This window comes from Leptopilina heterotoma, unplaced genomic scaffold (genome assembly GCF_015476425.1).
Source record: "Leptopilina heterotoma isolate Lh14 unplaced genomic scaffold, ASM1547642v1 Lhet_24, whole genome shotgun sequence".
NCBI classification, from domain to species: Eukaryota; Metazoa; Arthropoda; class Insecta; order Hymenoptera; family Figitidae; genus Leptopilina; species Leptopilina heterotoma.
Genome location: NW_025110956.1, coordinates 5,119,296 through 5,142,773, shown reverse-complemented (window position 1 = coordinate 5,142,773; position 23,478 = coordinate 5,119,296). Strand labels below are relative to the sequence as shown.

Here is a 23,478-nt window from a genome sequence, read left to right as displayed (position 1 = left end):
AATGATTTTATTTAAAATAATATTTAAACAGAATTTAATCTTTTTTTTGTTGTTATTGTGGAATTAAAAAAATAAATTGCCCTATAGAATGTTACACATATGTACAAATCAATTTGCATATTTCTATATATAAAAAAAAATTATTTTTTTCTAAATTCTCTCAGGCTATCATTTCTCTTGTTTTTCGTCGTACATCGAGTTTCAATATCTTTTCGAGACTTTTTCTTTTTTTCCTTTTTTTAACAAAAAAAAAATTGTCATATAACCACTGTTATTGTCAGTAAAAATATAATTATAAAGTCGGTGGAGTTCACAACCTTTTCGATCAAAAAGTAGAAGAAACAAATTTTTTTCCACGGCAGAAAACGATAGAATTTTGTTCGCTTTCTTTTTTTCAAATTTTTTTTCAAAGTATTTTCAAAGTAATTTAAAAGTATTTTAAAACTATTTTTGAAAGTATTTTGAAACTATTTTCAAAACTAATTTGAAAAAAATGTGTCAAACCTAAAATTTATAAATATTTGCGTGGAAAAACATATTTTTCTTCTTGATCGTTGATTATCGCTGTGAACATGAAAACTCAATTTTGAAGCACCCGAAAAAGAAGAAAGTGTAATTTGCCATTTTCTAAAGACCTTCTTACGTGACTTTTTTTATTTTGTCTCATGCAGAAAAATATTTTTTCTTCAAAAATAAATTCAAATATTCAAAAAGATAAATTGAATATTTTAGATAATACTCAATAGAGTCTAGTTATAGAATTTTAAAACAAATTCTCTCATTTAAAAATGATTGTCAAATTTTGTTTCGTAACGAAAAGATAAATAAAAAAATTTTCTCTGCAAAAAGAGAAGAAAAAATTCCAAAAAAAATATTAAAATTCTTTAAAAGTTTGAATAATTTTCGTTTTCAATTTTTCTCAATCAGACAAAACCTTCAATACAAAATGATGAATTTTCGTTTAAAATTTCTTTTCACAGAAATTATCACAAACATTCAAAGACTCTTCGCAAATTTTACATTCATCAACTTATTTAAAATGTCTGATAATAATTTTAAAAATTACTATAATTATATAATAATAACAATAATAATAATAAGTGTTTTATAAAAAATTTCAGGTCTTTTTTGTAAAGTCGGTAAAATTTGCTTTTACATCTAATGAATTTAATTTTACAAACGAATTTTGAATGAGATTTGCCGGTGATTAAATTCGTCTTTTTTTAAAAAGAAAAAGTTGCCGAAAGAAAGTCTTTAAAAAATGTCAAAGAAAAAAAACATTTAAGTTACTTTATGTCGAAGAAACGCGCAATGAATAAGGCGTATGTACATCGAATTACAATTATAATGATGTTAAATGCTATGCGAGTGAAATTTCATTTTTTCTGTTTTTTTTTTTGGCAAAAAAATTACTTAAGTGGTAATTTATGGTTCTGGCATCATTTTCAGTCGTTCGAAAGCCGCTTTTTCGAGCGATTCCCGATGATTGGGATGAGCAACTTGAATGAGGGCGTGAGCTCGTTGTTGTAAAGTTTTTCCAAAAAGACTAGCAATACCGTGTTCGGTGACTACATAACGAACGTGGGCTCTTGACGTAACGACTCCAGCGCCTTAAAGAAAAAGAAAATTCATTATATTACAAAAATTCTTTTCTTACATTTAATTTTTCTTATCCTATTTTATTTTTATTATTATTCTATTGATAATATGTTTATTTACAAATTTTTATTTAAGTTCTATTTTTATTTCCACGTATTTGAAATTCAATAATAATTTATAAAGAAATGCTATCGTAAATTCTCCAAAATTATTTTCATCATTTCAATTCAATTAATTACTAGAGATTTAAAATCTCTAGAAAATAATTAAAATTGAATTGAAAAATCAATTGTTTTTCATAATTTCTCCTCAAAATTATTTTCATGATTTTAAAAAAATTTTTTTTTTAAATTCAATTATATTTTAGAGTTTTTATCAAAAATTCTTTGCAAAATGAATTATTTTTTAAAATTTTTCTCAATAATTATTTTCAATAAATCAATTCAATTATTTTCTAGAAAATTTTTAACTAAAATTCATTAGAAAATGAATTATTTTTTATAATTTTTCTCCAAAACTATTTTGAAGATTTCAATTTAATTATTTTAATAATTTTTCTTCAAAACTTTATTCAGGGTGTCCAGCGATTCTAGAAAACAAAATTCAAGGACTTTTCAAGGTTTTCAAGGTCCAAACATATTTTTTCAAGGTCCATTTGTAGGGTACTCATTTTCAAAATATTTTTTATTTGTAATCGAGTATAATGGAGTAAGTTCTGTTTATTAGTTTTCCTCAACAAGTGTATTGCAAGTAAATTTTAACTTACTCTCTAAATTTGAATTAATAAAAATGATTACTAATTTGATTTAGTGACTGACTTTTTGCTTTTTTTGCTTTACTAATTTTTTAGTGAAATTTACTAATTAAAAAGCAAAAAGTCAGTTACTAATTCAAATTGGTAAACATTTTTACTAATTCAAATTTAGAGAGTACTTATAAACAATTTTATAATTTCTACATACAACAGTTATTCATAAATAACTTTAAATATAATTTATTGATAAAATATTAGAAATATAAAAAATATCTATTTAAGAAACATCAATCAAAATTGTTTTTAAATAACTGAATTTTTTTGGAATTTCTATTAAAATAATTGATATACAAATTATTGAATTAAGAAAAATTTTTGAAAATAATTGAAATTTTGCATTTTATTAAATGAATGAATTTTATTAAATTATTGAATTTTATTAAAATTTTTAGAAATAATTGAATTTTATTACTTTTGAAAAAAATTGAATTACTGCTAAAAATTTAGTGCTAAATTTTAAAATAACTGATTTTTGCGAAAAAAAAATAAAAATTAATGTAAATTTTTTTTTTAAAATAATTGAATTCTTGTGATGAATATTATTGTTATTTATGAAAATAATTGTATTTTGCAATGAATTTTATTAAAGTTCCTGAATATAATTGAATTTCGGCGAAGAATTTTTATAGTTATAAAGATCTATGTCTGGTTCTTGCATCAAGGGGTTCAATTGAAATATTGACGAGAATTCAAATTAAAACATCAAGGAAATAAATCTCATTTTTAAGAATTTTAATTTTTCAAGGTTTTGTCATAAAATTCAAGGTGTTTTCAAGGTTTTCAAGGAGCAAAAAAAATTCAAGTACTTTTCAAGGTTTTCAAGGTTGCTTGACACCCTGTTTATTGTTTAAAATTTTTAGCTAAGATTCATTAAAAAATCAATTATATTTTATAATTTTTTAAAAAAATAATTTATTGAAAAATCAAATATTTCGAATAATTTTTCTCCATAACTATTTTCAAGATTTCTATTTAATTATATTAATAATTTTTCTTCAAAACTAATTTCAATATTTCCATTCAATTATTCTCTAGAATTTTTAACTAAAATTCTTCTCTAATTCAATTACTTTTTATAATTTTTAACTAAGATTTATTAAAAAATCAATTATTTTTTATAATTTTGGAAAACAAATTTTTTGAAATCTCAAATATTTCTAATAAATTGTCTCAAAAACTATTTTCAAATTTCAATTTATTTATTTTAATAATTTTTCTTTAAAACTTTATTTTTTAGAATTTTTAACTAAAATTCATTAAAAAAATCAATTATTTCTTATAATTTTTGAAAATAATTCATTGAAAAATCAAATATTTCGAATAATTTTTCTCCATAACTATTTTCAAGATTATAATTGAATTATTTTAATAATTTCAATATTTCAATTCAATTATTTTCTAGAGTTTTTAACTAAAATTCTTCTCTAATTTAATTAGGTATTTTTAATAATTTTTCTTCAAAACTATTTTTAATGTTCCAATTCAATTATGTTCTAGAAAATTTTTAACTAAAATTCTTTAAAAAATTAATTATTTTGTATAATTTTTGAAAAATTATTTGAGAATTCAATTATTCAAAGAAAAAAAGGAAAATTCACCTAAAGTAATTCTAAAATTCCTTAAATTTCATTTCAATTCTAGAAAGTTTAGATTATAAGAAAATTTTTCAATTAAATATTCAAAAATTCACCTAAATTCCAAAGGGAATTTTAATTAAAGTTTTTTCAAAAACTAACTTCTTCAAAATTTTTAATTAAAATTTTGCAAAAATTAACTTGTTTAAAACTTTCAATTAAAATTATTTTAAAATTCAAATTTTCTAAATTTTCAAATTGAAACCTTTTGAAATTAATTTTTTAAAGTTCTGAACGTTCAAATGAACAAATTTAATTTATATCTTTTTCAATACATATTCGAATTTTTATTGCAATAATTATTACGTCTCGTATTAAAAAATATAAATTACATTGATTCTAATTTTTTAATTTTGTTTTTGCTTTTTACCAATCAATAATTTTTGAAAATATTCACATTGGCAAAAAATTTCGTTCATTTGAACGTTCAGAACTTGTGGATCATTTGAAATTTAGTTATTTATAAAAATTTTAAATGCAACTCATAAAATTCAATTATTTTTAGAATTTTCAAGTAAAATTATTCATTAAATAAGTTAAATGAAAGGTTTTGTATTAAAATTCGTGGTGATTTCAAAGTTTTTAAGAAAAAAAATGGAAATTCAAGAAAAATTAAATCTTTTTAATAATTTCAAATTCAACGGTTGCTGGAGACGGAAATTTAGATTTTTCTCATACATAAAATTAAAAAATTTAATATTTTTCCAGTAATTTCGATGATATTTCCTGACTTTTCCCTGATTTCTCTGACAAATTTTAGTTGCCCTGATTTTTCTCTGAATTCCCTCATTTTCCTGATTTCACAGATTTCTATGACAACCATTTTCTTTCTTTTTCAGTAAAAAATTTTATTTTCTAAAAAAAAATTTTTTTTTAGCGACTCACCTAATTGGAGGACTGGTGAAATTTTACTTGCGCCTTTATTGGTCGTCGATCGTAGTGCAATGATGGGTTTCCCGCATCCATCAGTAGCCATGGCAGCGCCGAATATAAAATCTAATTGTCCACCGAAACCCGAATACATTCTTGTTCCAATACTGTCGGAACTAATTTGCCCCGTAATATCAACTTCTATACAGGAATTAATAGCCGTCATCTTCGCTTGTTGACAGACTATTCTCGGGTCGTTCACATAATCCACACGCAACATTTCTAAAAGAAAAATACATTTTTTAAACAAATCCACAATTTTTTTGTTCTTCTCAAAAATAAAGAGAAAGGACTTTATTTTTGAAAAGGTATTTTGAAAAAATAGGAAAGGAAATTTCCTTTTATTTTTGAAAAGATATTTTTAAAAAATAGGAAAGAAAATTTCCGTTTATTTTTGAAAATGTATTTTGAATAACTTACCGATAGTTGGATTATTATGCATGTAGTCGTACAATTTTTGTGTACCAACGCAAAATGAACCGACAGTGCGTCCTTGATGCATTGATTTATGATTATTCGTGATGCATCCACGATTTACGAGATCGACAATGCCGTCGGCGAACATTTCACTGTGAATACCGAGATCCTTGTGATTTTTCAATTGACTAAGTACAGCATCGGGAATACTTCCAATTCCCAGCTGTAGAGTTGCTCCATTAACAACGAGATTTTCCGCTATATGTTTTCCAATGAGAACTTCTTCTTTGCTTGGTTCACTGGTTTTATGCTGTGGCAGTGGAGTGTCGTGCTTCACGGCAACGTCGATATGACTCTGATGAATAACTGCATCGCCAAACGTTCTTGGCATATGTTTATTTACTTGTGCTGGGAAAAAAACGAAAAAGAGAGTTAAAAAATTAATTTTTTTAACTAAATAAATCTAATTTATTAAATGAATAATGTGAAATTATTTTTTTTTTACTTTTACTTTTTGCAAAGTTTTACATTTGCTTTTTGTCAAGATTTACTTCAGGGTTGTCACAAAAAGTTAATTTTCTTTTTCCCTGATTTCCCTTATTTACGAATTTCTTTAATTGTAAAATTACTTGAAAAACATCAATAATTTTTTTTAAAATAAATATTTAACAATTATTATTTTTCTGTAGGAATTAAAATTTTTCGAAACATTCAAATTCAAGCCTTTTGAAATTAAATAATTTATAAAAATATTAGAAAACATGAAGATATCGAACACTCCGAGTCTTCGACTCGGAGCAATCAATTTCTTCATGTTTTCTAATAATTAAAGATGATCGAGTGATAAAATCATTATATTAAATTATAAAAGTATTGTTAACTTCTTCAAATTTTACTTAAATATTTCAAAATTAATTGAATTCAAAAAAAGTTGCGTTCATAAATAAATCAACATCAAAATGTTTCAATTTGAAATTTTATCAAAATAATAGATTTATAGACGAATTTTAGTTAAAACCAATTAAAAAAATTGAATTTTGGATTATTTTCAATTATTTTCAAAAGAAATAAAATTCTTCGCAGAAATTCAATTATAATCAAAAGTTTAAAAACATTCTTTTCCAAAATTCAATTATTTTCAAAAATTTTAATAAAATTCTTCTCCGAAATTCAATTATTTTCAAAAAATGTGAATAAAATTCTTGGCAAAATTTCAATTATTTTCAAAAATTCATCATTTCAATTCAATTATTATTTTCCAGAATTTTTAATTAAATTTTAATTATTTTTAATAATCTTTTAAAAAATTCTTTGAGAATTTTCAAATCTATTTGTTTAAAATTTAATTGTATCAATTTTACAAAATTCCGATTATTCCGAAATTCTTCAATTAAATATATATTAGAAAATAAAAACTTAAAATAATTTTAAAAAAAAATTGAATTAAAACTTTTTCAAAAAATTTAATTCTACAGAATTGTTAGTTAAAAGTATGCAAAATTCATATTTTCAAACATTTTAATTTGAAATCTTTTCAAAATTCAATTATCTAAAATTTAAACAAAAATTCATTTTTAAAAAACAATTTTAATTACAAAATTCTACGAGAATTCAATTATTTAAATACAAAAATAAATAATTTATTGAATAATTAAATTTTTTTAAAATTGAATTCTGATAACGAATTTTGTCAGAAAAATTTTTAAAAAATTAAATTTTTTCGACGAATTTTAATAAAATTTTTAAGAATAATTACACTTTTCGGGGAATTTGATTGAAATTATTTTTAAAATAATTGACATTCTGCAATGAGTTTTATTATTTACAAAAATAATTGAATTCCTAAAAAGAATTTTATTATTTATGAAAAAATCGAATCCCTGTAAAGAATTTTATTAAAATCATTTGGAAAATAATTGAATTAATGTGAAGAAATTTATAAAAAAATTTGTAAACACTTGAATTTCTGTAAAATTTTTATTAGTTATGAAAATAATTAAATGTTTGCGTAGAATTTTATCAAAAATTTTTTTAAATAATTGAATTCTTTTGAAAAATTTGATTAAAATAATAGAATTTAAAAATCATTGAATTGGGGAAAAGTTTTGAAAGTAATTAAAATTTTACTAAGAATTTTATTAAAAATTTGGAAAATAATTGAATTTCGGAGAAGAATTTTTTTTATTTATAAACATAATTTAAATTTTGACCAGAATTTAAAGAAATGTTTAAAAATAAATTAATTCTTTCAAGAAATTCAATTAAAATGTATTGAAAATAATTATTAAATTCTAATAAACAAATTTTATTAAAATTTTTTAAAAATAATTTAATTCTATTGAAGAATTTTAATAACATTTTTAAGAATCCTATAATTGCATTTTTTTAGGAATTAATATAAAATTGTATTTAAATAATAGAAATTTTAAATTTAAAATAATAAAAATTTTGCCATTATTTTTATTAATTATGAAAATAATTGAATTACTGCGAAAAATTGTATTATTTGTGAAAATAATTGAATTTCTACAATTATTTGTAGCTTCTCCGAAATTAAATTTTTTTTATTGTTTTTAACTAAAATTTGTCTATAAATCCATTATTTTTATAAAATTTCAAATTGAAACATTTTGATGTTGATTTATTTATGAAAATTGTAAACGCAACTTTTTTTAAATTCAATTAATTTTGAACTATGTAAAATTATTCATTCAATAATTTATAAGTAATAATTTTATGATAGTTCTTGAAGAATTGAGTTATTTAAAAAGAAATTATTGTCAGAAATAGAAAAAATTGAAGGTTTTATTTTAGAATTCATGTTAATTTCATAATTTATGAGGCAAACAAAAAAGACAGCTAAATTCAGAATTTTCTTTTGAATTCTAAAATTTTAATTTTTTTCCAGTACTTTTAACAAAAATCCCTGACCAATTCTACTATCTCTGCCTTTTCCCTGACTTTCCTGATCTCTGGTAACCCTGAATTTTTGCTTTCTGCAATTATCTTTAGTAAAATTTTACTTTCACTTTTGCTTTTTGCAATTACATTTTGAAAAGTTTTACTTTTGCTTCTTTCTACTTTTTTGTCTTACCTACGACAACTTTGGCATTAACAACGGCAGATCGGACACTATCAACACTAGTTCCGAGGGAACAATATCCCTGTTCGTCGGGTGGTGAAACGTGAATAAGTGCCATATCCGGTTTCACTACTCCGTCATTAAAAATTCTTGGAATTTCGTGTAGAAAAATTGGAATACAGTCGGCTCTTCCTTCATTTACGGCCTTTCTCACATTTCCGCCAATAAATAAACTTATTGATTTAAAATGTTCTGAAAAAATATGAATAAACAATTATTTCGTAACGTAATAATTCTTAATTTCAATTTTGTTCTCATTATTATTTCAAAAATACCCACTTTCATTCTCGGGCGCAGCAAAAAGAGCTTCGCCTTCGAGATGCATGTGATATAATTTGACATTTTTCACATTAGACGATTTACCAACTTCCGTCATTCCTCGGCATAGTTCGGTCGGAGTTGCTGCTGCTCCTTGGATGTAGATTTTTTGTTCTAAAATAATAGAAAAAATTATATTTTAAAAATAATAAACGGTTATAAAATTCTGAGAAAAAAAAGATAAAGAATAATTTAACTACTGACGTCGATGAAGTTTACAACGTTTATAATCAACGATTAATAGAAAACAATTATTTTCCACGCGGAAAACAATAAAATTCTTCCATTTTAAACAAATCGTTAAAAAAAATTCGCAAAAAAATTATTCAAGCGAAAAATTATAATTAAATTTGCTTAGAAAAATATTTTTCTCCCTAATTTGTTGATTATTTTGAACTTCACCAATTTAACTGCTGTTAAAAACTGAGAAAACTGTAATAAAATAAAATCCAAAAAATTATTAAAAAATTGTTTTTTTAGAATAACAATAAAAGTTAATAAGAAAAAAATATAGAAATTACAAAAAAAATAAAAATTCCAAAAAAATAGAAATTCCAAAAAAAAAAATTTAATTTTTATTAAAAATTAAACAGGCGAAAAATTGGTAAAAAAAATAAAAATAGAGCTTCTTTTTTAGCCAAATGACAATAAAATTATTGACTTATGCAAGAGAGGATCAATTATGCAATAGGAAGCCGAGTTGTGCAAATAAATTCTGCAATTCAATGTCATATTTCTTTTACAAAGTCAAAGCTATGGTTACACTATCTTATTTCAAGATCATTATCAACAAGAAAGGCTCATTATTGTCTTTGTCACAAATTGAAACATTTTTCGAATTTTAATTTTTTCAAAACGAAATTTAAAAAAAAACAAAAAAAAAAACAATGTCAAAAAAGAAAAAAGGTCCCATTAGAATTATTTGCGAAAATGCCAAACAAGTTGAATTAAATGTACAACTATAATTTTGAAGGGGAAGAAATATTTTTGGATCGTACTTGACCTAGATTTGTTTCTAATGCTAATCTTCTTCATTGTGTACGTTTAAGTAAAATAACTGTTTATCTCTGTTTTTAGCAATATCTTGAAAAAAAATTGAAATATTCGACATTATATTTTCTTTCTTAAAAACTTAAATCCACTCAACTATTTGAATTCCGATTAAGATATTTATAGATACTTGAAGGAATATAATAAAGCACTAATAACTTGTTGACTGAATTTTAATTCGACGACAAGACACTTTGTTAACAAGTGAAAAAACTAATTTTTAATTTATACAATTTTTCTTTTCGATTTGTTTCTTTTATTAACGAAAAAATAATCTAAAAATTTTTTAGCTAAAATCGTTAATTAAATATTAATTAAAATCGTTAATGAAATTTTTAACTAAAATCGTGAATTAAGTATTAATATTTTATAATTTTATTTAAATTCCCTTTTTGGTTAAATATTAATTAGAATCGTTAATAAAAATTTTAATTAAAATCGTTAATTAAATATTAATGAAAAGTTAACTTTTCATATATTTAAATTTTTATTACTTAAATATTAACGAGTTTTTAAAATTATTATTCATTTTTTCCTTTTTTATTTGAAAATAAAACTAGTTGAGAATTATTTTGAAAATAATCGCTCATTGCAAAGTGTAAGTGGAATAAAAAAGAAAATATTTTTTTCCCCTCTGATTATGTCAATCAAACAAAGTAAAAGTTGTTTAAAAACTCGAGATTCAAGTTTAATGACTTAACGATTATTCGTCTTTGATAATATTTTATAATAATTCTCTCTTGCTAAAAAAAAGAATAACAAAAGAAATTGAAAACATATTTTTTTACAAATTTTCAATAAAGCCATTCAATGTCATTTATTATAGTTTGTTGCCAAGTCGATATGTATTTAAAAATTTTTGAATCAGGTATTGGAATGCTCAACAGACTCGACCTACTATTTAAATATAAATTTCCATTCATCTCAATTTATTTGCACTATTTTTTTAAATTTTTACCTTCGTAATGAAATTTCTCTAAAAGTTGAAGAGAAAATAGCAAAATAGCAAAAAAATTCAAGGAAAAAAGATACAAATTGAAAAAATAGAAAAATTGGTACAAAAATTAAAAATACAAAATAGAATTTAAAGAAAGTTGAAATTGAATGCTTGAATTTTCTTTTTTTTTTGACAAAGGTGTAATGCTCTTTTATAATGAAAAATATCCGCAAGAAGACTCTTTCAATTACTACCAATTTATTTTCGTTCCATGCGTAAGCGACAAAAACAATCATCAATTTTTCAATTTCCGAATGACAATTAGAAAAATATTCCAATACTGATAATTTGAATAAAAAATAAAAAATACACCTTGAATGGTTTTACGTAAAAAAAAATGTATACGATGCTAAATTGAATTCAATATTAATTGTATGCGCAGCTTGTTTTCCAGACCCTCCTTCATAATAAATCCACACAGTTTATAAATAAAACAATACCAAAGAACTAGTTTTTCAAATGAAAAAGAAAAAAAAAGATTTCAATAATAAAGATAATTCCAACAAGAGGAACTGATTAGAACTCTTTATCTTTCAAGCACTAAAAAATCGCGTCCATCAAGCATAGAATAAAAATATTTTTTAAAAATTAAAAAAAAAAGAATTAAAAACCAGACAGAATTAATGATTTCGATTAAACTTCTATTAGAAAATCTTCTTTTCAATATAGTTGAGAAGTTCTTCTTTAAAAGTATATAACGAGAGTAAAATGTAGGTCAAGCTCTTCGAACCTTGGCCAAACGATCACAAATTAATCAATGAAGTTCCCATTTATGATCTATGTAAATTAACGTTGTATAACTCTATTAATTCCTCAATCTCTCACTTTTCACAATTTCCAGCACACTCCAAAAAACAATGCAAAAGGCCCAATTTTTCAATTAATAAAAAATTAAAATTCGAATTTGGTAAATGCAATCTCATCCTCTATGAATAATTCAGAATTAATAAGAATTTCTATGTATATATACTTACACAAAAAAAAATATTTTTTAATTTTCGAAAAAAAAATATGACAAAAAAAAGGGAGAAAAAATAACGACAATGAATAACCAACCTGATGTCAGTCCAGCTTGTTGAAGAGCTTCTTCGGCACTTTTCACCCAACAGGGTTCTTTATCAGGAATTGGATACGCAGGTTCTTTGGAGTAAGTGTAAAAATTCTTCGAGACGAGAGCCTGAGTTGTTCGTGAAGCCGCAACGGCTTTAAAGGCTTTTGTTAAGCTGGTGATTTGCTTCAAAGCTGCCATTATTTTCCACCTGTCAAGAAACTGTATACAACACGTTTTATTAATTCTCCCTTTTACCTACTTGAAACGAAAAAAAATCTAATTCGAAAATATCCTAAATATGAATTAAAAAACGAACAAAGTGTTTATTTTACTTATTTGGGAAAAAATCCTAACCTCACTAGACTAATCGCTTCACGTCTCTCGTTATATTTGTGCCGTTCAATTTATGAATGAATGAATATTTAATTTAAAAACGCTTCAAAGAGATGACAATTTGACACAAGGAACAACAAACAACACGAAGCGACGACCAGCAACGATCAGCAACTAAATATTTGTGGGAGTCAACCAACCTTGTACCATGCGCTTAAAAACCCCTCTTTTTAATTCAGGAACGAACAATGTCACTTGATCGCCTTTTGACATTTCACTGTGCGGCACGAAATTTAATTTCCTTCATTAATAAGTAACAAATTTACCATATATTTAAATATTAATTACCTGGATGAATTTCGAATCACTTTTATCACTGAGAATCACTTTTATAAGTAAATCACACTTTTCAGGTAATTTATTTGACAATTTGGTAAAACTTGTCACTTTTCTTGATACGCTCCTGCTATTATTTTTCAAAAGAAATTATTTGAATGTTAGTCTATTTTGTAACTTATTAATTAATAATTAATAATTAACAATTAATAATTTATAATTAGAAATTGATAATGAATTATTGACAGTTAATAATTAATAATTAATCAATATAGTTAACTAATTAATAAACTTACTAGTTTACTTTTTGTAAATATTGAACCATTTCAGAGTTAAAAAAAATTTTTTATTTTTTTTTATTTTTTCCTAAATAAAATTTCTTACTACATTCCTACGTTTGCAAGATCTAAAGTACAAAGTACATATTTTCTCTCTTGTCTATCGAAAATTTGTAAGTACAAAGTCCGGAAAATAGCAAATTTTTCAAAATAATAAATACCGTAGTAATAAAGGTAATAAAATTTTTTAACCATATCGAAAATCTGTTATTAATTAAAAAAAAGAAAATAACTTTTACAAAAAAAAAAATTCAATGATTTTAAATATATTTGAATAATTTCGCGCCATTGTTATTAAACGACAACCGGAGTCAGAGTTGCAACTAACTTCAGGGAATAAAAGAATTTGACAGATAAACCTAACCTCAAAATTGTCTTGTTCGTCAAACTCGAGATCGTTACAAAAACAGATTGATTTTATAAGTTGGATAAATAAATATTTCTTGATTTTCTGATAAATTTAAAGGTAAATTGATCAGCAAGTAAAAGCCACGTGATCCCACGTGCTTTATTTTCTCTCTCTCTTCTTGAATAATACTAATCAGTCAAAACCGATTTACACCCGTATTTCCACCTTTCACTGAAATTAGTCCCAAAAATACATAAAACTAACTGTGAACTACTATTCTCCTTCTACTTTTGTATTACAAAAAAGGTTTAAATTTACCAATTTCCTTAAAAAATGAAACAGAAATTTCCCCCTTCCTTTTAGATTACAAGTTTTCGTCTCTCTTTTTAACGGCGCAGTGGCTAAACGCGCAGAGCTTCTGCTTTCTGCTTGTTTCTTCGGCACTGTGTCTCAGTAAGGTTTTCTCTTGTGAACTTATCTATAGTTATTAAACACTTTTTTGACAAGAAAAAATGTATCCCAATACCATCGGGAATCGTCAAGCTGTCAAGGAACATGTTTTGGCAGTTTCCAGGGATTTTATTTCACAGCCCCGTCTCGGTGAGTTTTGCATAGAAAATACAGAATTGTTTCAATTTCTCTCTCTCTCTCAAAATGACAGCGAGGTTTCATTCGAGTGGGCGTAGCAATTGATCGATCCTACAACTGGGTCAGCTGATTGCCGAATTTTTACAATTTTTTTTGATAATTTTCGACTGAAACTTGATAGTATGGAAAATAGTTAATAATTGTTAATCGTTTTTATTTAGTAGTTGAGGAAAAATGGAAGAAAATTGATTGGATTAATTTTAAGTGCGCTCGTAGCTCATTACTGTCATGTGACTTCTGCTTGATGATATATTTACCTCGGGATTTTCAACACTTGGGTTTTATATGAAAAATTCATTTTTAGAAGTTTTTTTCTTTTTTTGTAAAAACACAACTTTTATTTTCAATGGAATTTATTTATAATTTCTTTAAAGTTGGGATTTAAAAATAAAAAAATAAATGTAAACTATGAATAGAAACGTCAACAATAGAATGTTTCACGTGAGCTGCGGGCGTTTCCTTTTTTTATTTATTTATTCGGTAAATAATTATTTTTAGAAAAGTTTCTTCTTTTTAGAATATATTTCGAGGAATATTTTTAAATATTCGTGTAAACCATTTTCGGATTTTCAAGAGTTTTTCGTTTTTTTTCAGTCTACAAAACTGTGTCTGGCGTTAATGGACCGTTGGTAATTTTGGACGATGTGAAATTTCCCAAATACGCTGAAATTGTTCAATTGAAACTCGCCGATGGATCTTTACGTTCAGGATCAGTTCTTGAAGTTTCGGGTTCAAAGGCCGTTGTTCAGGTGTTTGAGGGAACATCTGGTATTGATGCGAAAAACACTCATTGCGAATTCACTGGAGATATTTTACGAACACCAGTCTCTGAGGATATGTTAGGTCGTGTATTTAATGGTTCTGGTAAACCGATCGATAAAGGACCACCAATTCTCGCCGAGGATTTCCTTGATATTCAGGGACAACCCATCAATCCTTGGTCACGTATCTATCCAGAGGAAATGATCCAAACCGGAATTTCCGCAATTGACGTTATGAATTCCATTGCTCGTGGTCAGAAAATTCCCATTTTCTCAGCAGCTGGTCTGCCACATAACGAGGTAAAAATAATTTTTTCCAGGGTTGCCACAAGTCAGGGAAATTAAGGAATTCAGGGGAAAATCATGGAAAATAAAATTGAGAAATCAGGAAAATGTCTGGGAATATTATCAAAATTACTGGAAAAATATTAAATTTCTAGAATTACTACAAAACTTTTGCTCTTTGGTGTTAGCAGAAATTGCAAATTACAATTTAAATTATTGCAAATTTTTAAAAATAATTGAATTTCAGAAGATTTAAAATTTAAATTTATAAAAATAATTCCAATTACTGCGAAGAAATTAATAATAATTGAATATTTCTTTTAAAAAATGAGAATTTAAATTTTTATTGTCATTTATTTATCTACAGAAATTAAAATTGTTTACATTAAATTAAATTGACGTTAATTAAATTGAATTGAATTTAATAATTAATTTCATTCTATTTAATTCAATTTAAATTAAAATTTTTTTAAATTTTAATTTCAAAAGATCTGAAATTCAATTATTACTAAAATTTCAACTCAAATTCTTCCAAAATTCAATTATTTTATATAATTCATCTAAAATTTAATCATTAAAAAATAAAAATATAATCTTTCAAAAAGTCAAGTTCTTTAGAATTTTTAATGAAAAATTATTCTAAAATTTTGAACTCAAAATTCTTTTATAAAGCAATTGTTTTTAATAATTTAAAGAAAATTCTTTGAAAATTCAATTATTTAAAAAGAAAAAAATATAATTTTTCAAAAACTTGAGTTCTTTAAAATTTTAAAAGTAAAATTATTCAAAATGTAATTTTTCAAAAATTCCAATTTTAAATCTTTTTAATTTTTATTTTAAATAATTTAATTCTAGAATAATCTTCTTGAAGTTATTAGTTTTAATGAAATTTAAAAAAATTTTGAGACAAAAAGAATTACAATCTATAGAAATTATTGAATTTCAGCGAAAAGTTTAAAGGAAAATTGTTGAAAGTTTTAATTTATGTAAAAAAATTTAATTCAATTGAATATTTATTTTGAAAAATATTTAAGTTTTGAATAATTTTATTTAAAATTTTGGAAACAATTAGGTTTCTGGGTTTAACTTTTTTCAATTAGGTTCAATTTAATTGTTTAAAGATATTTGAATTTTTTAAAAAATGTATTATAATTTTTATTTTACTTTCTTATTAATTAAATAATTCAATTCTAGAGTAATTTTCTTAAAGTTATTAATTTTAATAAAGATTAAAAAATTTTTAGTTAAAAACAATTGCAATTTACAGAAATAATTGAATTTAAGCGAAGATTTTAAACTAAAATTTTTGGAAATTTCAATTTTGTCAAAATTTTAAAATGTCAAAAAATTCAATTTAATTGAATATTTATTTAAAGAATTATTGTTTTAATCAATTTTATTTAAAATTCTATAACAAAAATTAGTTTCTTCTATCCAATTTTAAAAGTTAGTAACAAAATAATTAAAATTGGATGAAATTTAATTGAAAATAAATAATTTTGTTAAAAAATTATAGGTTTAAAAAAATCGAATCTTAATTTTAGAATGTTTTATATTTACAATCTTTTTAAAGAATTGAAGTTTTAAAAAATTATAATATTTAAACTTCTGAAAAAATATCTTTTTAAAATATTTCATTTCAATTTTCTTGAGATAATTGAAATTTTATAATCAAGTAATTGAACTTTTTTTGAAATAATTGAATTTTCCTAAAATTCTATTAAAAATAATTAAAATTAGGTTTTTAAAATATTTTAGTTCAATTTTTTGGAGATAATTTAAATTTCTCAAGCAAGTAATTGAACTTTTTTTTTAAATAATTGAATTTTCCTAAAATTCTATTAAAAATAATTGAAATTAGATTTTTAAAATATTTCAGATTAATTTTCTTGAGATAATTGAAATTTCATAAATAAGTAATTGAACTTTTTTGAAATATGTTATCGAATTTTCTTAAAATTTTATTAAAAAATAATTAAAATAAGATTTTTAAAATATTTCAGTTTAATTTTCTTGAGATAATTGAAATTTCATAAACAAGTTATTAAACTTTTTTGAAATAATAATTGAATTTTCCTAAAATTTTATCAAAAATAATTGAAACTTTTGTAAATAATCGAGGAAAATTCATTATAAGGAAAGACAAATTTTATTTTTAGTAAAGTTTGAAATCAAAGTTTTGAATTTTTTTTTATAGTTGAACTGCTTTTGAATCTTTTTCTTTATTGGGAACAGGGGAAAAGTAAAATATTCTCTCTGGAAATAAGGATAGGAAAGTTTTTGTGGCACTCTTGTTTTTCTATCTTTATAAATTGGTAATTTAATAATTAAATAATTAATTAATTTTCCTTCTTTTAGATTGCTGCCCAAATTTGTCGTCAAGCCGGTCTCGTTAAAGTGCCCGGTAAATCCGTCCTCGATTCACACGAGGACAATTTTGCCATTGTTTTCGCCGCTATGGGTGTTAATATGGAGACGGCACGTTTCTTTAAACAAGATTTCGAGGAGAATGGCTCAATGGAGAATGTATGTTTGTTCTTGAATCTCGCCAATGATCCGACAATTGAACGTATTATTACACCGCGTCTCGCTCTAACGGCTGCTGAATTTTTGGCCTATCAATGCGAGAAACACGTTTTGGTTATTCTCACTGACATGTCCTCGTATGCTGAGGCACTTCGTGAAGTGTCTGCCGCTCGTGAAGAGGTTCCTGGACGTCGTGGTTTCCCTGGTTATATGTACACCGATTTGGCGACAATTTACGAACGTGCTGGACGTGTTGAGGGTCGTAATGGATCAATTACACAAATTCCAATTCTCACTATGCCTAATGACGATATTACACATCCTATTCCCGATTTGACTGGTTACATTACCGAGGGACAGATCTACGTTGATCGACAATTGCACAATAGGCAAATTTATCCACCAGTCAATGTGTTGCCTTCATTGTCACGTTTGATGAAATCGGCCATTGGCGAAGGAATGACTCGCAAGGATCATTCGGATGTTTCAAATCAATTGGTAAGATTTTACTTATTTTTTTTGTTCTTATTACGGGAATGGAGAAAAATATGGAGTGGGTTTTACTATTTACGAAGTAAAACGAAAATTGTCTGGAGCTTCTGCGCGCATTTTTGGCAACTTTTACTATTTTCAAAGTGAATTTTACTGCGCTAAGAACTAATTTTTACAAAAATGTATTCGATCGTATCAACTTTTATTCCAAAAATGGCCAAAAATGCGCAGAAGTTTCTGTCAGTGTGAGTTTTACTTTGAAAATATTAAAAGTTACTACCTTAATTTCTTTTACAGACATTAAATTCAGAGAAAAAATTACAAATTCTCCAATTGACAGAAAATTATTTTAAAAAGCTTTAAATTGAGTATCGAAATAAATAATATTAAATTTTTTTAGTTTCGCAAAGAAAGATTGAAAATTCGTCAATTCTCAAAATAATTTGTTTTTATTGGAAGAGGTACACTCGAATCTCGCTATAACGAGAAGTTCGGGAGTCAAGTCTCCCTCTATTACGAGCGCAATTCTTCATTCATTTTTTTTTTAGTGTTTACAATTTTTATAATGTCAAAATTACAAACGTAACCTAGTTTAATTTGAACTTTAACATACAGAAATTTATATAAGCTAAAATTTTGAAGATGTTCGACTCATTGATATAATTTCAAATAAGAAGTGACTTTTTATGACTTTTTTTATTTTTATTTTATATAAATAATATTGATTTCAACCAAATTTAATCCAACTGAATGTGCATTTGTTTATAAATAGTGGGGGTAATCGGAAGGAAATTTTTCTCGCTATACCGAGAGACAGAGCCCTCGTTATAGAGAGCGCTCGTTATAGAGAAGGTCGTTATAGCGAGATTTGAGTGTATAGAATTTTTATTGATCCGAATTTTAATAGATTTGAATTTTATTTTTTCTTTGATTGAATTTTTCAGTTATAAATAATATTCCAGATAAAACTGTTAGTTCCCTTTTGTATTTAATTCACTTTTTTTTCTCTTTTCTTTTTTTTATCTCCTAAAACACAAAATCATAAATTTTCTCCACTCTTCCTCTTATTTTCAGAAAAAACTTATAAAAACTGTATCTTTTTAGTTAGAAAAATTTTTAGTTATGCTTGAAGAAAAAATTTGTTACTTTTTGCAAACTTTGCAAACTTTTTTGTTTTGAAACTTAAAAATCTTTTTCTATATTATTTCTCAGAGTTTTTAAACTTAGAAATTTTTCCCTACAAGACAGTAAATAAATAGTAACAATTAACTATTAAAAATTCTTATTTTTACAATAAATTTTACTATTTCTGAAGTAAATTTTTCTAATTTTTACAAAAAGAAAATTGTTTTTGAAAATAGTGGAAATTATTCTATAAATAACAGTTTTTAATATTAAATTTTACTACTTTTGAAGGAAATTTTATTAAGTTCAAAGTAAATTTTACTAATTTTCTACAGCAATTTACTTCAAGTATATATCATTTTTTAAAACAAAAATTTTTAATTTTAAAAACACAATATAAAATTTTCAAATTTTTAAATAAAAAAAGGGTCTTAATAAAAATTGTCATTCCAAATAAAAAAAAATAAAAAACTACGGAAAAGATAAAAAATATCAATTAACAGAAAAAATTTTTTTAAAAATATTTGCTTTAAAATTTTTAATAATTTTTTAATTAATTTAAAAATTACCCTTTTTAAAAATTAAAATCCCCTTTTTTTATTTAAAATTATATGAAAAAATCAACGTGATTTCTGATATTCTTTCTCAATTGTTTTATTTTTCGAAAAATTATATTCAAATAAAAAAATTAAATTCAAGTCTTTTTCGAAAAATTATATTCAAATAGAAAAAATTAAATTCAAAGAAAAAATTAAAACTTTTCCAATTGACAGAAAATTATTTTAAAAAAAGTTAAATTAAATATAAATTCTTTCTCAAGTTGAAGTCTTTTACGAAAAAATTATATTCAGAGAAAAAATTAAATTCAAAGAAAAAATTTCATTTAGAGAAAAAATTCCATTCAGAGAGAAAATAAAATATTTTCCAATTGACAGAAAATTATTTCAAAAAACTTTCAAATTAAATGTCGAATTAAAAAATATAAAATATTTCTAAATCAAAATTGAAGTTGTGCGATAAAAATTAAAAATTTGTGAATTCTCTGAATAATTTGGGTTGATTGGAGAAAGTGTAGAATTTTTATTCAACCGAATTTTAATAAAATACAATTAAATTTTTATTTTAATTGAATTTGTCAATTATAAATAATATTCTTTCGATGAATTTTTTATTTAGTAGAAAATTTTTACATAAGCGAATTTTCAGTTCGATATGAGTTCAAAAGTGTAATTTATTTTTAATCGACTTTTCTTTTTAGCAAAATGAATATTTAATGTTTCTTTGATTGATATTGTTTCTAATGATTCGTCATCCAGACGAATTTCCATTAGAAAAAAATTGTCTCGAAGAGTTTTTATTTACAAAATTGTGTTTTTATTATTTTGCCTACAAATTTATAATTTATTATTTAAATTTTTGTTATAACATTTTGTTTATTTGTTCGAACAAAAAATTTGTTGTATTTAAATTTTTGAATTTAAAAGAAAATTCTTCGAATTGTTATAGAATTTTATGCATTTTTAAATGAATTTAGTTTCGATGAGTTTAAAAGTTAATTTTATTTTTTATTCATTCGGCCCATTGTTAAAAATAAAATTTATTTAATGGCCGGATTTTAATTTAAAAGAATTTCCATAAAATGAAACTAGAAATTTTTTTCATTACCAAAAATTAGTGAAAATCAATCCAAAATTCTTTTCAGTAAAAATTTCGATTAAATAAAAATTCTTAATGAACCTCATTTTTCTAAATTTGAAATTTACTAACTTCTGAAACAATTATTATGTAAAATAGAAATTCTGACTGTTGAAAATTTTATTGGAATAAAGATAAGATAGAGAGATAAAGATAAAGATCAAGAGAATTTAAAAATTCCATTAAATAGAAATTAACATTTTTGTATCTAGAAGAAAAATATTTTCTTTGCTCCACTTTTCAAAATCTAATTTTAATGTAAAAATTTGCAGTACGCATGTTACGCCATCGGAAAGGATGTTCAAGCAATGAAGGCCGTCGTCGGTGAGGAAGCATTGACGCCCGATGATTTATTGTACCTCGAATTCCTCTCGAAATTCGAGAAGAATTTCATTTCTCAGGGAAGCTACGAGAATCGTACAGTCTTCGATTCACTTGACATTGGCTGGCAACTACTTCGTATTTTCCCCAAGGAAATGTTGAAGAGAATTCCAGCCAGTACCCTCGCTGAATTCTATCCAAGAGACTCGCGTCATTAATCTACTTGAAATTTATCTTTAGTTCTAATCATTTAAGAAGAAGAAAGCAAAACCCGATTTAAGAACAAGAATATTTTCTTCAATTTTTCCCATAGATATTTTTTCATATAAAAGATTTTTTTCAATAGAACAAAATTTTGGGGAAAAAAATGTGAAAAACATGAAAATATATTTAAAAAGATTGATTGAAAATTCTTTCTTGATTTTCGATCTAAGTACTATACAAAAATAATTCAGAGCCATTATTTCTCCGAGACAATAGAACAAATAATTTGAAAAATTTATGTAATAATAATAATACATAAATAATAGTTCGAGGATCGAAAAGAAAATCGGGTTTTTAAATATGCCTGGATATTTTAAATGTAAATTTTTAAATTAGCTGCTGAATAATGTTTATGTTTGTTTTTCTGAATATTTCTTTATAATAGGAGAGAAAAAACTAGCGACAAGTTCAAAAGAGAGTATATGAAAAATTTCAAAAAAGGGTGATATTTAGTTTAGCAAAATGCACTATACGTCGTTTTTCCATTCATCGGAAAGTTTGTATTTTATTAAATGGATAAAATAATTCTTATAAATTAACGTCGCTAATTATAAACAAAACAAAGAAAAAAGAAAGAACTTTCAACGAAATATTTTTCAAAAAAGCAACACCAAGGCCATGTGTAAGTTTTAAACATCTCTTATTTTTTGAATAAAATTTCCACTGATTGTTCTCTTTCACACACGTTAATTAAATTACGTCTGTTAAAAATGGAAATCGTAAAAATTGTAAATTGTAATATATCAGTCAGTATTATGAACGAGAAAAAAAAGAGCAAGTGCGTTAAAAAACATTTGTTTCAAATAATAAGCGCTCCCCCGCACATTCCAAAAAAAAATGAAAATTTTTATTCTTATCAAGTAGATAACATCCTTGAAGAAGAGAATTGTCGCCCAAACATCCACGTGTACAGTTTCTTTACCCTCTCGAGAAAAAAAATGTAAGTTTCATCGAATACACATTTTTTTTGTTTTTTAATCAAGTTTTATTGTAAATTTTAGATGTAATATTATGTATTAAATGAAAAAAAGAATAATTGCTTGATTTTGAAAAAAGGAAAGTCATTAGAATTTATTCGAATTAAATAATTGCTATGCGCCTGTTGATTATGAGGTTCCGAAGCAATCATTGTTATTAAATGTCAGTGATTCAAAAACTGTCGTGTATAATTATTTGAAAAAAGTTAATCATTTAAATTCTTTTAGTGTTATACAAAGATAAATGTACAATAACTATATTAAAAAAAGAAAATCTATGAAAGTATACTATTTTTCTGAATTTTCCGCCTTCCGGTATTTTTTTATTTGTTATGATGACGCAAGAAGCAAACCATTTTGAGGTTATGTTTGTGTCATTTTTTCCTTAATTGAAACTTTCTGTTCTTAATTTAAAACTAAAATCAGAATTTATTAATTATTTTAGGGCTAATGAAGACTATTAAGTCAGTGATTTTTATTAAAAGTTTCCTCCTTTTGTGTATTTTCATTTCGAGAGTAACGAACATAACCTCAAATTGTTTGCCTCTTAAGGGTATTTTTCCAACTCTCGTCATATTCACATTCTAATAATAAATTATTCATTGTATTTTCATTCAAATTTACACTATATATTAGATTTTCAAAGTACTTTTTTTCTTTTGTTTATATTTTCCCTGGTTTTTATTTTCTGTTTGAAAAAAATACATTAAATATTAACAATTAAAATTTATTGTATTTTTGTGCAAATTCTCACTAATTAACATAAATTACTCACTGAATTTAAGTTTACAAATCGTGTTTTTTCTCTATTTTAGTTTTTTTAATAATAAAATATTAAATTTACAAATTTGTCCACCAACCTCAATCTTATTTTTTTTTTTTTGCTAAACAAAAGTACCGTGATCCTGATTTATTTTTCTATTAGCATAGTTAATTTTAAACATGACATTTAAATGAAGAAGTGCAATTACCTGCAATTATAATTAGTTGTATAAACAACCCGCCAAAATCACGTGACAAAAATATAACCAATCAAATCAGAATCACCTGATTTCTTCCCCCACCATTTGTCCAGT

The 23,478-nt window shown here is 24.0% G+C and overlaps 2 protein-coding genes across 2 annotated transcripts; one reads left to right on the top strand and one right to left on the bottom strand.

The window, feature by feature from the left end:
• Positions 1-17: 17 nt before the first annotated feature.
• Positions 18-12,479, bottom strand: LOC122502852 (4-hydroxybutyrate coenzyme A transferase). The gene is made up of 7 exons (XM_043613150.1): positions 12,307-12,479; positions 11,958-12,171; positions 8,816-8,968; positions 8,489-8,728; positions 5,398-5,802; positions 4,933-5,199; positions 18-1,610 (listed from the first exon to the last, which is right to left on the bottom strand). Exons 2-7 carry the CDS (start codon positions 12,148-12,150, stop codon positions 1,426-1,428), a joined length of 1,443 nt encoding a protein of 480 aa, XP_043469085.1. The 5' UTR covers positions 12,151-12,171; positions 12,307-12,479; the 3' UTR covers positions 18-1,425.
• Positions 12,480-13,708: 1,229 nt separating this feature from the next.
• Positions 13,709-22,688, top strand: LOC122502848 (V-type proton ATPase subunit B). The gene is made up of 4 exons (XM_043613138.1): positions 13,709-13,908; positions 14,551-15,017; positions 17,361-18,026; positions 21,113-22,688. Exons 1-4 carry the CDS (start codon positions 13,821-13,823, stop codon positions 21,377-21,379), a joined length of 1,488 nt encoding a protein of 495 aa, XP_043469073.1. The 5' UTR covers positions 13,709-13,820; the 3' UTR covers positions 21,380-22,688.
• Positions 22,689-23,478: the final 790 nt, after the last annotated feature.

Coding starts and splice junctions, on each gene's coding strand:
- LOC122502848 (XM_043613138.1), top strand. CDS start 13,821: ATGTATCCCAATACCATCGGGAATCGTCAAGCTGTCAAGGAACATGTT. Junction 15,018..17,360: donor CTGGTCTGCCACATAACGAG/GTAAAAATAATT, acceptor TCCTTCTTTTAG/ATTGCTGCCCAAATTTGTCG. Junction 18,027..21,112: donor CGGATGTTTCAAATCAATTG/GTAAGATTTTAC, acceptor AAAAATTTGCAG/TACGCATGTTACGCCATCGG.
- LOC122502852 (XM_043613150.1), bottom strand. CDS start 12,150: ATGGCAGCTTTGAAGCAAATCACCAGCTTAACAAAAGCCTTTAAAGCC. Junction 8,969..11,957: donor ACAAGCTGGACTGACATCAG/GTTGGTTATTCA, acceptor CTATTATTTTAG/AACAAAAAATCTACATCCAA. Junction 1,611..4,932: donor TTCACCAGTCCTCCAATTAG/GTGAGTCGCTAA, acceptor TTTTTCTTTAAG/GCGCTGGAGTCGTTACGTCA.